Raw genomic sequence first — 16,414 nt, 5'->3', positions numbered from 1 at the left:
TTGCTTATGTCCAATAATTTATTTTGAAAGGGGTAATGAAAACATTTTACTTAAACTGAATCACATTTATTTTGTAGTGTCTTAGACCCTAGAATTTGACGCAAAATTGTTTTCCTTTATTTTCTCTTTTATTTATATTTTGTTTTTCACTTTCAACAAAAGTAATACATGATTGTATAAAGTTACATATATGTATATATATACATATATATTGATACAGAGAGGAAAGGAGAGGGAGAGAGAGATAGAAACATCAATGGTGAGAGATAATCATTGATTGGCTGCCTCCTGCAAACCCCCACATCCCAGGCATGTGCCCAGACCAGGGATCAAATCATGACCTCCTGGTTCCTAGGTAGACACTCAACCACTGAACCACACCAGCCGGACTGATTGCTTAAAGTTTTAAAAAATATTTTACAAATATGGCCCTGGCTGATTTGGCTCAGTGGATAGAGTGTTGGCCTGTGGACTGAAGGGTCCCGGGTTTGATTCCGGTCAAGGGCACATGCTAGGGTTGCGGGCTCAATTCCTAGAGGGGGCGCATGCAGGAGGCAGCCAATCAATGATTCCCTCTCATCACTGATGTTTCTATCTCTCTCTCCCTCTCCCTTCCTCTCTGAAACCAATTTTTTTAAAAAGTTAAAAAAATATATTTTACCAATATGTAACCTAAGTAGTGATAGGCCTCTATAAATGGCCCCACACAACATATACACACATGCAAGATAATCACTAAGCTGCTGGTGTATATTCTTCTAGATTTTCCCTCTGTATACATACTAACATATGCAGAGTGTCCCAAAAAAATATAAACACACTTTAACAGCAACAGCTCAATTTTGAAAATGAAATGTATTTTAATAAACACTGCCTTTATAATTATTCAAAGTGTGTGTATACATTTTTGGGACACCATACACACACACACACACACACACACACACACACACACACACACGTAATCAGCATGTTTTTAAATAGGAAAGATTCCATCACTTACCAAAATAAGCCCCGATATTAGTGAGGAAGTGCCTGTCAGGGCCACGTAGAACTTCGGTGTTAACGTATTCAAAAACATGCTCACTGAAAAAAGAAAGAGACAGGGAGAAGAACAAAGAATGCATGAGTATGCCAGTAAAACCAACTGCTTCATTTTTCTTTCTGTTGAAATCATTTTTTTCTGGTGATAAGAATTCTTAGAACTATAACAAAGCCCCAATAAAATGGTTCGGCACTACACAAGCTCAGAATACCAGGTGTCAAATTATAAATCCTAAAAGAAAAAAGCTCCATACAAGGAAAAAGAGCACCTTTTTTATTGTTGTGAATGGTTTTCTTGGATTCATCACTACTGAAAAGGCTCATCTAAGCTGGTTATAACTGTCAGTCAAATAGCGAAGATGTCCTATATGTTTCCTGAGTCTTTTTGATGAACCAACAAAACAGTATGTCAGCCTTAAAACAAATAAAAAAATAACTATATTCAACAGCTATACTTTCCTGACTGGCTCCTGGCACTCTGTTCACATCAACTATACAGTTGACCTGGTTGCCCATTAAGAAAGGTTCACTTACAAAGACAAGCACATACAATAGAGTAAAGATAGTCTATTCAATAAATGGCATTGGGAAATTGGATTTGGACAGATATATGCAAAAAAATATGACTAGACCACCTTCTTAAACCACACACAACAATAAACTAAAAATGAATTAAAGATTTCATTGTAAGACTTGAAACCATTAAAATCCTAGAAGAAAACACAGGTAAAAACCTCTTTGGCATTTCTCTTAGTAATATTTTCTTCTGATATTTCTCTTCGGGCAAGGGATACAAAAATAAAAATAAACAAATGAGACTAAATCAAACCAAAAAATTTTTGCACAGCAAAGAAAACCATCAACAAAACGAAACACAACCAGTGGATGGAAAAGATATTGGTTAATGATACACCTGATAAGGGGTTAATATCCAAACTTTATAAAGAACTTATACAACTCAACACCAAAAAAACAAACAAGCAAATTAAAAAAATGGGCAGAGGACTTGAATAGACACTTGTCCAAAGAGGACATACAGATGAGCAATAGACGTATGAAAAGATCCTCAAAGTCACTAACTGTCAGAAAAAAATGCAAATTAAAACCACAATGAGATATCACCTCAAGCTTGTCAGAAAAGCTAAAGTTAATAAGTCAACAAACAAGTGTTGACATGGAGGTGGAGAAAAGGGAACCCTCATGCACTGTTGGTGGGAATGCAGATTGGTACAGCTATTGTGGAAAACAATATGGAGGTTCCTCAAAAACTTCAAAATACAACTTCCGTATGACCCAGTAAGTCCACATGTTGGTATATATCCAAAAAAATCCAAAACACTAATTTGAAAATTTATGTACAGCCCCTATGCTCACTACAGCATCATTTATGATAGCCAAAATACAGAAGCAGCCCAAGTCCCCATCAATAGACAAGTGGATAAAGAAGATGTGGTACATATATATAGTGGAATATTACTTGGTCATAAAAAAAGAATGGAATCTTACCAGTTGCAACGACATGGATGGACCTAGAAGATATTATGCTAAGTGAAATAAGTCAGTCCAAAAAAGGCAAATAGCATATGATTTCACTTATATGTGAAATTTAAAAAACAAAATATCACATAAAATAGAAACAGACTCATAGATACAGAGAACAAACTGATGGTTACCAAATGGAAGGAGGGTTGGAAGATTGGGTCCAAAAGGTAAAGGAATTAGAATTACAAATTGGTAGTTACAAAATGGTCACAGGGATGTAAAGTACAGCATAGGGAATGTAGTCAATATTATTGTAATAACTATGTATGGTGCCAAGTGGGTACTTGAATTGTCAAGGAGATCACTTCATAAATTATATAATAATTTAGCCACTATTCTGTATACTTGAAACTAACATAAAATAATATTGACTGTCAACTGTAGTTGAAGAATTAAATAAATGGACAAATAAAAAGAAAGGTTAGCTATATAGTTTATAAATATATTTTATTTATTATCATTTATAACTAGACTAGAGGCCCGGTGCACAAAAATTTGTGCACTTGGGGGGGGGTCCCTCAGCCCGGCCTGTGCCCTCTTGCAGTCTGGGATCCCTCAGGGGATGTCCACCTGCTGGCTTAGGCCCGCTCCCCGGGGGATCAGGCCTAGGCTGGCAGTCAGACATCACTCTGGCAGCCTGGGAGCCCTCGGGGGATGTCCACTTGCCAGTGGGGAGCAGGCCTAAGCTGCAGTCAGACATCCTTAGCGCTGCTGAGGAGGCGCTGCTGTACTGGAAGCCGTCAGCCTGGCTTGTGGCTGAGCAGAGCTCCCCCTGTGGGAGCGCACTGACCACCAGGGGGCAGCTCCTGCATTGAGCATCTGCCCCCTGGTGCTCTCTGTGTGTTATAGTGACCAGTCACTCCCAGTCTTTCTGCTGTTAGGGTCAGTTTGCATATTACCCTTTTATTATATAGGATAGAAGCCTGGTGCACAGGTGGGGGCTGGCTGGTTTGCCCTGAAGGGTGTCCCGGATCAGGGTGGGGGTCCCACTGGGGTGCCTGGCCAGCCTGGGTGAGGGGATGATGGGTGTTTGCAGGCTGGTCACACCCCCTTCAGGGTGGAGGTCCCCACTGGGGTGCATGGCCAGCCAGGGTGAGGGGCTGATGGCTGTTTGCAGCTGGTCACACCCCCTTCAGGGTGGGGGTCCCCACTGGGGTGCCTGGCCAGCCTGGGTGAGGGGCTGATGGCTGTTTGCAGGCTGGTCAAGCCCCCCCCCAAGTGGGGACCCTCACCCCATGGAGGTTTGGCCAGCCTGGGTGAGGGGCTGATGGCTGTTTCCAGGCTGGCCACACCCCCTTTAGGGTGGGGAGTCCCCACTGGGGTGCCTGGCCAGTCTGGGTGAGGGGCTAAGGGCCATTTTCAGGCTGGCCAAGCCCCCCGGCAACAGAAGCTCCCAGCCTCTCCTTTTTTTCTTTTTCTTTTTTTATTCTGGGATTTATTTACCTTCTATAATTGAAACTTTGTTGCTTTGAGTGGAGCTCAGAGCCGGCCGGGAAGCTTGGCTTCCTCCATCACTGGAGCAACCAAGCCTCCTGCTAGCTTCAGCTCCGGGGCTGCTGGCCGCCATCTTGGTTGGGTTAATTTGCATATAGTCGCTCTGACTGGCTGGTGGGCATGGCTTAAGGCATAGTGAAGGTACAGTCAATTTACATGTTTGTCTTTTATTAGATTAGATATGTCACAAACCTTTGACTATCACCAAAACAAAAACTGACCTAAAAGGCTTTTTACACACATATTCATATTGTTTACTGAATTTGTTTGTGGAAGTGTTACAGGATTCCAGGGCAGTAGGAATAGAGAAACTGAGATAGGAAGTTAAAACAAGGCCAAGCAGTGTAGGCAGCCAGCTTGTAACTAACAAGCCAATATCTTCCCCAGCAAGGACAGAGAGCAAATGGTTTAAAAACAAACAAACAAACAAACAAAAACCCTCCCTAATGAGAGAATGCAGAAAGGGAGGGGGAAAGGGGAAAGGAGAAAAAGGCAGTTTTATTCTCTAAGCAGGGAAGCCAGCAATCTCAGGCTTGGCAAGATAAAGTCGCCAGGAGCTTCTCATGAATTCTGGGGAGGCCACAACAAAGTAAAAAAGGGGTGGGGGGGGGACCTTGAGAATGAATCTGTACCAAAATAGTCAGCAAGGAATTTCAAGAACTATAGACAGGAGGGTATATAACACCTCAGACACCACCCAACTTGCTCTTCAGAATAGCTGAGAGCCCTTCTGTGCTTCATAAGCCAGATGTTTAAGTTTGCTTGCTTTGCTTTTTCAATAAAGGTGCATGCTTTAATTGGTTTAATAAATTGGCTTTTCACAATGCAGTCAAGGTCTCTCATATAAACTCATTTATATGAGAAGACAAGGATCGAGTCTGAGGACAGCCCTCTCCCACTGACTCAGGGGGCTGTCCTGTCGGGGAACACCTCTCTAGTGTCGGTGAGAGGTGCCTATAACAGAAGGGGACCATATCCACTCCGGATTTAGAATGAAGGATATTAGAAGTAGAATTTTTATGTCATTAGGGGAAAAGGCTGGGCATTTGTCCTGACCTTAGCCCAAAAAAGCACAGTTACCACATCACCATGAACAGAGATCACAGGCTCAAGCAACAAGCTCTCTGTTTATGAAAGAGACCATGGACAAAGAATGGAAACATGAGTCCGGCCGGCATGACTCAATGGGTTGAGCATCAACCTATGAACCAGGAAGTCATGGCTTGATTCCTGGTCAGGGCACAAGCCCGGGTTGCAGGCTCGATCCCCAGTGGGGATGGTGCAGGAGGCAGCCAATCAGTGATTCTCATCATTGATGTTTCTACCTCTCTCTCTCCCTCTCCTTCCTTTCTGAAATCAATAAAAATATATTTTAAAACAAAAAAAGATTCCACACTCCAGAAGGCCACTTGGGAAACAGACAAATAAACAAGCAATTACCATAAAGTTTGATGAATGTATACATAGTTCCTGTGCATAGAATTTTATGAAAACACATAAAAAGGCTGGGGGTCTGAGAAGAGGACTAGGAGAATAAGTAGACCTTAACCAGACCAAAAAGGGCAGGAGGAGGGATGGAAGGACAGTGTGACCAAATGAAGGGGCCTGCTTTAAAGGTGCTGAGCAAACAGCACAGCCTTTCTAAGCAGCTGTGCCAGTTGAGGAGGGAAGAAGCTTGAGCTATGAACCCTTTGCAAAGAAGCAGATGTGGGAAAATACACTGATTCTATCCTTCCTGGCTAGGGGAATCCTCTCAATAAACCCTCCTACCTCTGTACCCACTCTTAAAATGAAATTGACTTGTAGTCTGTCATTTGTAATCACAAGAGTCTGGACTAACACAATGTGTTGGGTCAGTAGTCATGACTTGACTATGTAAACACTTTCTGAGAGATAGAGAAAGGCACAGAAGGAGAGATCAGCCTAGAAGAGCTATAAGACAAGAGGAGGTACAGCTGAGGTGGCTTTGCTTGGCCATTATAAAAACAAAAACATAGTGATTTGTCATTTCCCACACAGCAGTCTGTGGAAGGAAGCAGATTTCTAAAAAGGAAAAAAACAAAACAAAAACCAACAACCCTAGTTACAAACCTAGAGCTGGTAACTGCCAGTCTGATTATGAGGTGCCTAACATTCTCAAAATTCCCCTTACATTATTATTGATCCCACATTTCCCATGATTTCAAAAACGTCACCAGAACAGAGTATTCATCTGTTACTCTACGGTTATGAACACTCATATCTGTACTATATACTTTTTAGTAAGTCTCTAAGGACAACCTAAGCATAGAATTCAATAAAATCCACACTTCTAAAAGACAGAGAAAGGTTAGCCTGAATTAGAAGTGCTTTAGTAGCCATATTATCAACTCCCCAGAAACAGAGCATAAAGGAAGGAGGGTAAAGGTTTTCTACTGAAAATCATTGGCTTGCTGATCCATTAATCATCAAGAATTAACTGATAACCCTGGCCAGTGTGGCTCAGTTGGTTGAGCATCGTCCCATGCACTAATGGGTTACCAGTTCATAACCAGGGCACATAAGCAGGTGTGGGTTTGATCCCCAGTAGGGGTGCGTGCAGGAGGCAACCAAATCAATATTTCTCTCTCTCTCTCTTCCTCTCTCTCTAAAATCAATAAAAACATTTTTTAATTCCGTGATAAATGAACAAATTATTTGAGCTTTTTAAAGAGAGAAAAATAAACATTTCACTCATTTGGTTTTATTTCATTAAGATTGAAGAGCAACAGTAATTAATAATTAGGACATATTTCTCTATTATATCTGGTTACAGAAAGCTGACTACAGTTGGGAGAGATAATGGTGGGCATTCAAAGAAATAGAGATACAAATAAAGAGAAAAAGCAGGAACAGAAACATTTAGAGAGTGGAAGGTGCTCATTTAAGACCCTACTAATCTTATAGTCATACTAGATATTCTGGCTAAAATCATTAAGGCCTGGCATTTGGCACATCAATGCTTAATACTTAACACATCAATCTATCTACCTATTATTTAATGTTTATAACAAAAGCATTTTCACTTATTAGAGAATTAATTGTCACATCAACCCCAATATGTCACAGCTGTAGGGTGACAAAGACCTAAAAACCAGTCGCCCTGCCCTCAAAGCTCAGGCTCATGGCATGACAGGGCACACATGGGGATACTGATGAGAGCCTATTAAGGAATAAAATAGCAAAAGGAAAACAGTAGCCTATCATTGGCAAAGGAAAAGAAGCTATAAATAATGAATGTTTTTAATACTGTACTTATTTTTACTTCTGACCTTTAAAAATAAGTCCACTGTGATCTTATCATTGGTGTGTGCTGCCCCAGGGTGGAAAGGCAGGAAGCCACCCTGAAAGAGGGAAGGATCTAGTAGTTAAAGACTTCCCCATAACAATAAGGCTGTACATTACAGGCCAAACTGCCTGAAAACCAAGGAGTATCTTGACTAGTTTCAGCAGGGTCACTAGCAATTACTTTTGAAAACATGAGGCCTGATAATGTACCTAAAAATTGGACCATAACCTAAAAATTGGGGCATGTGCTTTGAAACATAAACTAGATTTTCCTGAAATGTACAGGCACGTCAGTGTAACCTCTATACTTGCTGAGACTAGACAAAGCAAATTCAAGAACAAACTGGTAAAGATTAATCTAGCTTTGTGAAAAATAAATTCATAAAATTCTCTTAATGTGCTATTTCAACCCAGAGACAAAAATTAAGGCTTTTCATTTGATCCAGCCGGGCACTCCTAACAGGTCACTGGCTCAAAGAATAGCTCACCAGTTATCCAAGGGCAGGCTCTGGGGCTGCATCATGGAGCGTCTGAATTTGCTGAACTTTAACTTGGCAAGGTCTTCTCTTTTAATTAATGAGTAATTGGGAAGGAACTAAGTATGGCCCTAAGAGGAAACTTCGTAGGAGGGATAGATACAAGGATTAAAAATTAAGTGACTTCTATGAATCATAGGAGAGAGGAGATAAGAAAATAATACAACAGGTGACTGTGGGAAGTGAAGAATCACTCCTGTGAGCAGGAGCTAGAGCACCAGAGGGCTTATTTAGGAATCATGGGTAATGGGCCTGTGAGGAGCCAGCCACGTTTCTGGCCCTCGTGACAATAAGAGCCTCCCTCCACATTCTTCAGAGCATAAGTTATTCCCAAGTTCCATTCCTGGAAAAGACCTGTGAAACAGTGAGCACATAACCCTTTGTGTTTGTTTCCGTGGACATAGTGCACCTCACACAGAGCCCTGGAATGAAGAGGTTAAGGGAACATCAAAGAGTTGGAGGTACTGACTGATAGAACTGCAGTTCTACAACAACAACCCAAAATATGGGTCTGCTTTGTCCTGTGTTCCTTTTAATGCTTCATTAAAATATGGCATTTGAAACAAACAAACAAACAAAACACCAAAAAGTTATTTTAAAAAATCAGCAATCATTTCAAAAGTTAGGGGGAAAATCCCTAAAAAGAAAGGTTAAAGAAACTAAGCTTATTTAGGCTGTAAAAAGAAGGATCTTTTACCTTTGCAAAAGCATGGATGGACCTGGAGAGTATTATGCTGAGCAAAATAAGCCAGTCAGGGAAAGACAAATACCATATGATCTCACTAATATGTGGACTCTAATGAACAAAATTAAGTATTGATAGAACCAGAAACATGGACTCATGGAACAGACTGGCCAGCGCCCAAGGGCATGAGGCTGGGGTGACTGGATAAAGAAGATGAAGGGATTCGCTAAGGAACCTATATGCATACCCCAGGAATGGTAAAGGCCAAGGAAGGGGGAGGTGGGGGAGAATGGAGGGGAGCAAAGGGGTGAAAAGGGGGACACCTACAATAATGTCAATGTTAAAAATGTTAATATAGTAGTAGTAGTAGTAGTAGTCATAGCAGCTATACTAGCATTTACTGAACACCTTTTATGTGCCAAGCACTATGTTATGGACAACAGGCCAAGGAGTAAATCACCTGCATTGTGATTTGTCCTTGTACTAAACATGGATGCCCTGCAAAACAAATGAAGAGTCAGTTAAGAGATGGGTCCTTTTAACTGGATTCTAGTCGCTGGAGGAGTTATTAAACTTGAGGGTGAGTTTGAAGGCAGCCATTTCAGAAGGCAAAGAAATTGTTGAATTCCCAAAATGGACCATATGTTCCTAAATTTCTGATCTCTGCCTTACTAGATGCTGTGAGAACAATCAATTCAGCCACAGGCTATAGGGGCAGCACCTGAAATCTTGTCCTTCAATCAAGTGTCCTTACAGCTTAGGACAAATGCTTCCATTGCAATGGACAAATACATAATCAAGGCCACAATACACCCCAGGCCCTGAGTCAGAGACATCAGGTGGACTGGGAAATTGTTCATTTCATGCAAAGCAACATTTCTGGTTTAGTCACAGAAAGTTCCAAGTCTACAGAAAGCACATTGAGACACATGTTAGTCTATCAGGAAGCTTCTATCACATTTTCTCAGACCTCCAAAGAGGATTAGGGAGCATACTGGAATAGTTTAATCCACATTGGCATTTTTCCCTGTGAGAATAGGTGATATTCTCTTCTCTCACCTCACTGTTCTTTCAAACCTACGAAACCTCTCTTCTTTCCTGTCAGCTCCCATTAAGGTTGCAACTTCATTTCTGCCCTTCCTCACTTACCAAAGGGTGAAAGAGTGAAAATGGAAAATTTAATAGTTTAGTCTGCACACATGCTAATTTTGAAAAGACTTCCAGATTGCACAGCTTTTAAAATTATAGAACTTGACACTGTGATGGACAAAACCCTAAGATGCCCCCTATGGCCTTCTGGTGTTCATATCTTTATGCAACTCCCTCCCCTTGAGTGTGGGTGGGACATGTAACTTACTTCTAACAAAGATATGTGAGATACCATCTTGGTGGCAGACATGCAGAGGCTCTCCTTGTTGGTTCAATTAAGCCAGGTGGCCATTATGAGAAGCCCATGTAGCAATGGGCTAAGCAGCCTCTAGGGCAGTGGTTCTCAACCTTGTGGCCCTTTAAATACAGTTCCTCATGTTGTGACCCAAACATAAAATTATTTTCGTTGCTACTTCATAACTGTAATGTTGCTACTGTTATGAATCGTAATGTAAATATCTGATATGCAGGATGGTCTTAGGCGACCCCTGTGAAAGGGTCGTTCGACTGTCAAGGGGTTGCGACCCACAGGTTGAGAACCGCTGCTCTAGGGGCTGAGGGTGGCCTCTGGCCAACAGCTGATGTGACACTGAAGCCCTCAGTTCTATCACAATGATTGCTGCAATGGCCGGAGTGAACTTGGAAGGAGAGTCTCCCTCAGTTGAGCCTGCAGGTAAGATCACAGCCTGGTTGACACCATGATTACAGCCTGCTGAGACCCAGGTCAAAAGACCCAGCTAAACTGTGCCTACAGTCCTGACCCACAGAAACCATGAGATAATAAATGTGTTGTTTTAAGCTGCTATACGTGTACTCATTTGTTATGTAGCAGTATAAAATGTATCTAATCATGTATAATTCATGAAAGTAAAAATTACTGTGGCATCTGCAACTCTGGCTAACTGCAGTACGCCCAGAAAGGTGCCAACTCTACCTGCCCCAAGGCTCCTTTCATAAACAAAATGCACCTCCCAACTCTCTTGCCATAACATGTTATTCCACATGCTAATGTGGAACTGTCTTTGCAAATCCAGTAATACTAAAGCAGAAGCTGAAAGAAAACTTTTAAAAAAAATATGGAAAGCAAGTATCTTCATTTTACCCTAGTGAATAAGCTTTATTTTTTCTACGCACATTTTAAATATACAACATTTGTATGTTTCAAAAAACCTTACAAAACCTGTTTTACATCTGGGCATAGCATCAGTCTAATAGAAGACTGAAAGCAAAGCACACCATGGGCACTTTTTCTAATTTGTTGCTTCTGCTTCCCCTCTCCTTGCCTTTCTCCCTGGTCTCCTTGGGCTCTGATAAGGTCATGAGCTTTTATGCATCACAATCCCCTTGATAAATCCTGTGGCATTTAGCCTTGTGAGAAAAAAGACACAGGACATGAAAGTGTATTTTTAGACTCATTCCTACGGCAAGAAACCCTCATAAATCATTCTGTCTACTCTTCCCCGTACCTTGATGTTGCCATGGCAACTTTACAGGTACGTACACTGTTCTGCTTTCCTGGGCATCTGGCTCTACTGAGAAGCTGTAATCTGGGGAACTCTATGTAGCAGTATTCAGTCTTCCTGGCTCCTCGTCCCTTGCTGGGGGAAGGCCATCTGTCAAGCCATGAAGGACTGTCCAAAGCCAGATACCTGCAAACATCAGTAACCCTCAAGGACACATGAAGCAAGATCTCAGATAATCTGTCCCCTTTCATTTACCAGAGGCTGATAATGAGGAACTATACTGTGGTCAAGAACAAGAGAAAGGCTTATATAAGTCTAATTACATTCTTAGCTATTTAAAGTATGTTTGATTTAGGATTAAAGACCATTTTATGAATCTTCCTGTGTAACATCAGGAAGAAAAAAGACATATCTGTCTCTAATGGGAAAGACCTTCCCCATAGTTATGCTGCAAAGAGAAAGAGGCCTTGTGAAGAAATGGTCCTCAGGGCTCTGGGCACCTCTAGCCTCCAAGCATTCACTGCGCCTCAATCCTCCAGCACCCAGCACAGAGCCTGGCCCAGAGAGGCATTCAATGTTTGGTGACACTGAATGATTGCATAAGGGCAGAGTGCTAGGTGATGAAGTTGCAAATTCCCCAGGATTTCTGATTTTAAAGAACTTCACGTATCTAGAAAAACTTAAAGTCTTTGATAACTGGGACCTATTCTTCTGAGGTGTGTGTGTGTGTTTGTGTGTTTCTGTCCCCAGAGTACTAAAGCAATGTGAGATGCTTATTAGGTAGAGTAGACAGAATGACCAACCATTGATAAATTGAGAAGGTCCCAGACATACTTACATTATCCTCACACAGCAAGATCTTGGCTATAGAACCCTCACAAATTATTCATTTGGGATAGTTAATGACTTACACTAGTGGTTGGCAAACTCATTAGTCAACAGAGCCAAATATCAACAGTACAATTATTGAAATTTCTTTTGGAGCGGCGAGACCGCGCCATCTTGGGTTGCGGCTACCGGTTACCGGCATCCAGAGAACGGCTACTAACCCAGCGCCTACCAACCCGGAAGCAACGACTCGCAAGCAGCGCGACTACAAGAGCACAGCGAAGACCTGCTTCCCTCCACGGAAAGGTTAGACTTACCCCAAAGGTGCGGTTTGCAGTTCAGGTTTGCAGCGAGGAACGCGCGCGCGGGCGCAGGGGGAAATCTGCGCACTCCAAAATCCGCGCACATAGAGGCCAGGGCAATCCGCAAGTGGGGAGGGCTCCCGCAGGGCTGCTGCCAGAAGGTAACACTATAAATGAGCCCATAATTGGACTGGATGCAAAAAAGGGCTACCTCAGAGTTTCCCTGATAACCGGCTACTTGTTGCCAGGGGCTTGAGCGCGCGCAGACATAACGCGCAGACATTTCGCGCAGTTCTGGAGGGTGGAACCCTGCGAGTTCGAACAGCTTCCCAGGCTCTTGTTTACACACTTCCTCTTACTTCTGGGAGTTTGATTGTTGACCCCAGTGGATGTGATTGCCCAGTTGGGGTCACTAGCAGAGCTTGTAGGGGAAGATTGTTTTTGGGGAGCTGGGGAAACAGAGCTGGGAGTGGCGCCTGCGGAACCAGCTCTGGGCGGAGCTGGTTCAGGTACAATACAGAGCTCCTGGTCGGAGAGAACTTATAGCCTCGGAGGTCAATCCAGAAACACTGCCACCCAGAGGCAGAGCCACGAACTGACTCTTCTGTAAATACAGATAAGGCAATAAGGGGATTTTACGGCCGGCCTTAAAATCAGGACTGTGGCTTACAACACGGAGGAGCAGTGTACCAGAGGGAAACTCAACATTCTCCTGAATTCCGGGCGGGCCAATAAGAAGAGTAGAAGATCTGAAGCACCTGCATTACTGCACATTTTTATTTTTATTTATTTAAATTACTTTTTCTCCTTTTAACTAAGAAAACATTTTTTTTCTGTTTTTCTTTTTTCTTTTTCTCCATCACCTGATTTTGCCCTTTCAGCTACTACATTTTTATTTTTAACTAGTATTTTTACCGCTACCATTTTACCATTCTTTTAAGTGTCATTTTATTTTGTCTTTATTTTATTTTGGGACTAAGGTTCTCCATTCTATTTTCATCGTTCCTTTAGCAACATTGTTCTCTACCTCAATTTGCCTCTGTGCTAAACAATCTTCCCCACTTTTTCCCTTTTGCTGTCCTGTTTCTCTTACCCTACTCCAGCTTTTGATTTTCCCTATTCTTTTTACCCCCTGTCAAAATTTAACCCTGCTTATATATCCTACGTCCAATCCCCTGTTCTAAATCCTTATACACCTTTCCCTTATCTTCCTTCACTATCCAATTTTTTTTTCTCTTCTTCTTCTTTTCTCTCTCTATTGTGTTATTGTTGTTTGCTTGATTGACGAGTATATTGGGGTTTTTTTTGGTTTTTTTGTTTGTTTGTTTTTTTTTTAATTGTTTGTGAGGTTTGACTGCTTATTCTTTTTATTTTCCTGTCCCTCCCTCTCCCCCCCCTCCCCTGGTTATTTCTGTGTTTCTGTTTCCCCTTGCGTCGCTTGATATTATTGGTTGTTTGTAGTTTGTATTCATCTCCAGGAATCTGTTGCTGTAATTTGTTGGTATTAGTGGCGGACCTATAGGAGTTTTCTCCTCATATAAATAGTCTCTTCCCCTTTTATACTTCATTCTCTTTTCTCTCTTACTTTTTTTTTTCCTCCTCTTTTTCCCCTCCCTTTTCCCAATTTCATTTTTGCACTCCTTTTTTTCTTTCTTTCTTTTGTCTCTTCTACCTTTTTCTCTTCTTTCCCCCTTATCTCTCAACTCTCTTAGCTCGGGGGGCCACCTTTATTTGGGGTTAGTAATATCGTAAATACAATAGTGTTTAGTGCCTGGTACGTTGTGCCTTGTTGTGTTGTATTTTGTGCCTTTAAATCAACGCAGCAGATTCAAGCAACAGCGGCCTCCTGATCACCATACGCTCTGCCTGGGGAACAGTTGCTGTGTGTGAAGCCTCCCTCCACCAGCCAGAAGAGCCACCACAGCTGTGAACAGCACCCACCAGAGGCTCTGCTATCAACAGAGGAGCCGCTGCTACCACAACTGCCCAAGGAGCAACCACAGCCCGAGGAGCCACTGCCACCCAGGGAGCAGCCACTGCCACCCAGGGTCCAGCCACTGAACGATTCAACAACTAGTCATGTCAGTGAGATCAAACATGGGTAGACAAAGAAACCCCCAAAGGAAAGAAAAGGAGGACTCGCCAGAAAAGCAGCTAAGTGAGACAGAGATATGCAACATGACGGAAAAAGAATTCAGAATAAGGTTCCTAGAGTACATGCACCGGATGTTCAAAAAGCAAGAAGAAACAGATGAAAAACTCAACTACTTATGCAAGAAGCTAGAAGAAACAGATGAAAAAATCAACAACTTAAGTAAGTCCCAAGAAGAAATGAAAAGCGACATAGCTTCAATAAAAAACTCCATTGAAAGTATCAACAGTAGACTGGGAGAAGCGGAGGACCGAATTAGTGAACTAGAAGACAAGGAAGCAAAACACACTCAAACTGTACGGCAAATGGAGAAAAAAATTAAAAGACAGGAGGAGAGCCTAAGGGAGCTTTGGGACAACATGAAACGAAACAACATACGAATAATAGGGGTGCCAGAACAACAGAAAGATGAACATGGATTAGAAAACCTATTCGAAGAAATAATATCAGAAAACTTCCCTGAGGTGGGGAAGAAGAAAGTCACACAAGCCCAGAGAGTCCCAAACAAGGTGAACCCGAAAAGACCCACACCAAGACACATCATAATTACCATGGCAAATGTTCAGGATAAAGAGAGAATCTTACAGGCTGCAAGAGAGAGACGGAAAGTAACATACAAGGGATCTCCCATTAGATTATCAAATGATTTCTCAACAGAAACACATCAGGCCAGAAAAGAATGGACGGAAATCTACAAAGTGATGCAAAGCAAAGGACTGAATCCAAGAATACTCTATCCAGCAAGGCTATCATTCAAAATTGAAGGGGAAATAAGAAGCTTCACAGACAAAAAAGGGCTAAGGGAGTTTATCACCACCAAGCCAGCCATGCAAGAAATGCTAAAGGGACTGGTGTAAAAAGAAGAAACATCAAGCTCAGAAAGAAAACAGCCACACACACACACAAAAAGAAATGGCTACAAACAAGTACCTTTCAATAATAACTTTAAATGTAAATGGACTAAATGCTCCAACCAAAAGACATCAAGTGGCTGAATGGATAAAAAAACATGACCCATACATCTGCTGTCTACAAGAGACCCACCTCATTAGAAGGGACTCACACAGACTGAAAGTGAAGGGATGGAAAAATATCTTTCACGCAAATGGAAAGGAAAAGAAAGCTGGGGTAGCAATACTTATATCTGACAAAATACATCTCAAAGTGAAGGCCATAACCAGAGATAAGGAAGGCCACTTCATAATACTAAAGGGATCAATACAACAAGAAGATATAACCCTGGTAAACATATATGCACCCAATGCAGGAGCACCCACATACATAAGAAAACTTCTGGAAGATATCAGGGGAGAGATCGACAACAATACAATCATAGTAGGGGACTTTAATACACCACTGACATCACTGGAATAAATCCGCTAGACAAAAACTCCGCAAAGAAACAGCAATCCTAAATGACTCACTAGATCAGATGGACTTAATTGACATCTTCCAGAACACTTCACCCCCACAGCCACGGAATATACATTCTACTCAAGTGCTCATAAGACATATTCAAAAATAGACCACATACTGGGTCACAAACAAAGTCTCCCCAATTTCAAGAAGATTGAAATCATACCAACCATCTTCTCAGACCACAATGGCATAATATTAGAAATAAACTACAATAAAAACAACCCAAAATACTCAAACACTTGGAAGCTGAATAGCATGTTATTAAATATTGATTGGGTTACCAATGAAATCAAAGAAGAAATTAAAAACATCCTGGAAACTAATGACAATGAAAACACAACAATCCAAAACCTATGGGACACAATGAAAGCAGTCCTGAGAGGGAAGTTTATAGCTCTACAGGCCTATCTCAAAAAAACAAGAAAAAATGGTAGTAAATCATCTAACTCTACATCGCAAAGAATTAGAAAAAGAGCAACAAGAAAACCCCAGAG

General features: G+C 41.7%; 1 protein-coding gene across 9 annotated transcripts in view; it reads right to left on the bottom strand.

Moving 5' to 3' along the window:
- The window catches only part of ST7 (suppression of tumorigenicity 7), a 246,223-nt gene that overhangs the window by 166,344 nt on the left and 63,465 nt on the right, over positions 1-16,414 (bottom strand). For 6 of the 9 annotated variants that reach the window (XM_023763800.1, XM_023763803.1, XM_014465581.2 and 3 more), the window contains exons 1-2: positions 1,314-1,384; positions 1,004-1,086 (exon numbers count right to left, since the gene is read on the bottom strand). In XM_023763800.1, coding sequence (XP_023619568.1) covers positions 1,004-1,086; positions 1,314-1,368 — 138 coding nt within the window. In that variant the 5' untranslated portion in view covers positions 1,369-1,384. Of the gene's footprint in view, positions 1-1,003; positions 1,087-1,313; positions 1,385-16,414 lie in introns of those variants that run through there. The other 3 variants (XM_006100186.3, XM_006100189.3, XM_006100184.3) reach the window with 1 other exon arrangement.

Source organism: Myotis lucifugus, unplaced genomic scaffold (assembly GCF_000147115.1).
Source record: "Myotis lucifugus unplaced genomic scaffold, Myoluc2.0 scaffold_301, whole genome shotgun sequence".
Classification (NCBI taxonomy): domain Eukaryota; kingdom Metazoa; phylum Chordata; class Mammalia; order Chiroptera; family Vespertilionidae; genus Myotis; species Myotis lucifugus.
The sequence above is the reverse complement of the archived record's forward strand: the minus strand, read 5'-3'. Positions and strand labels throughout refer to the sequence as shown.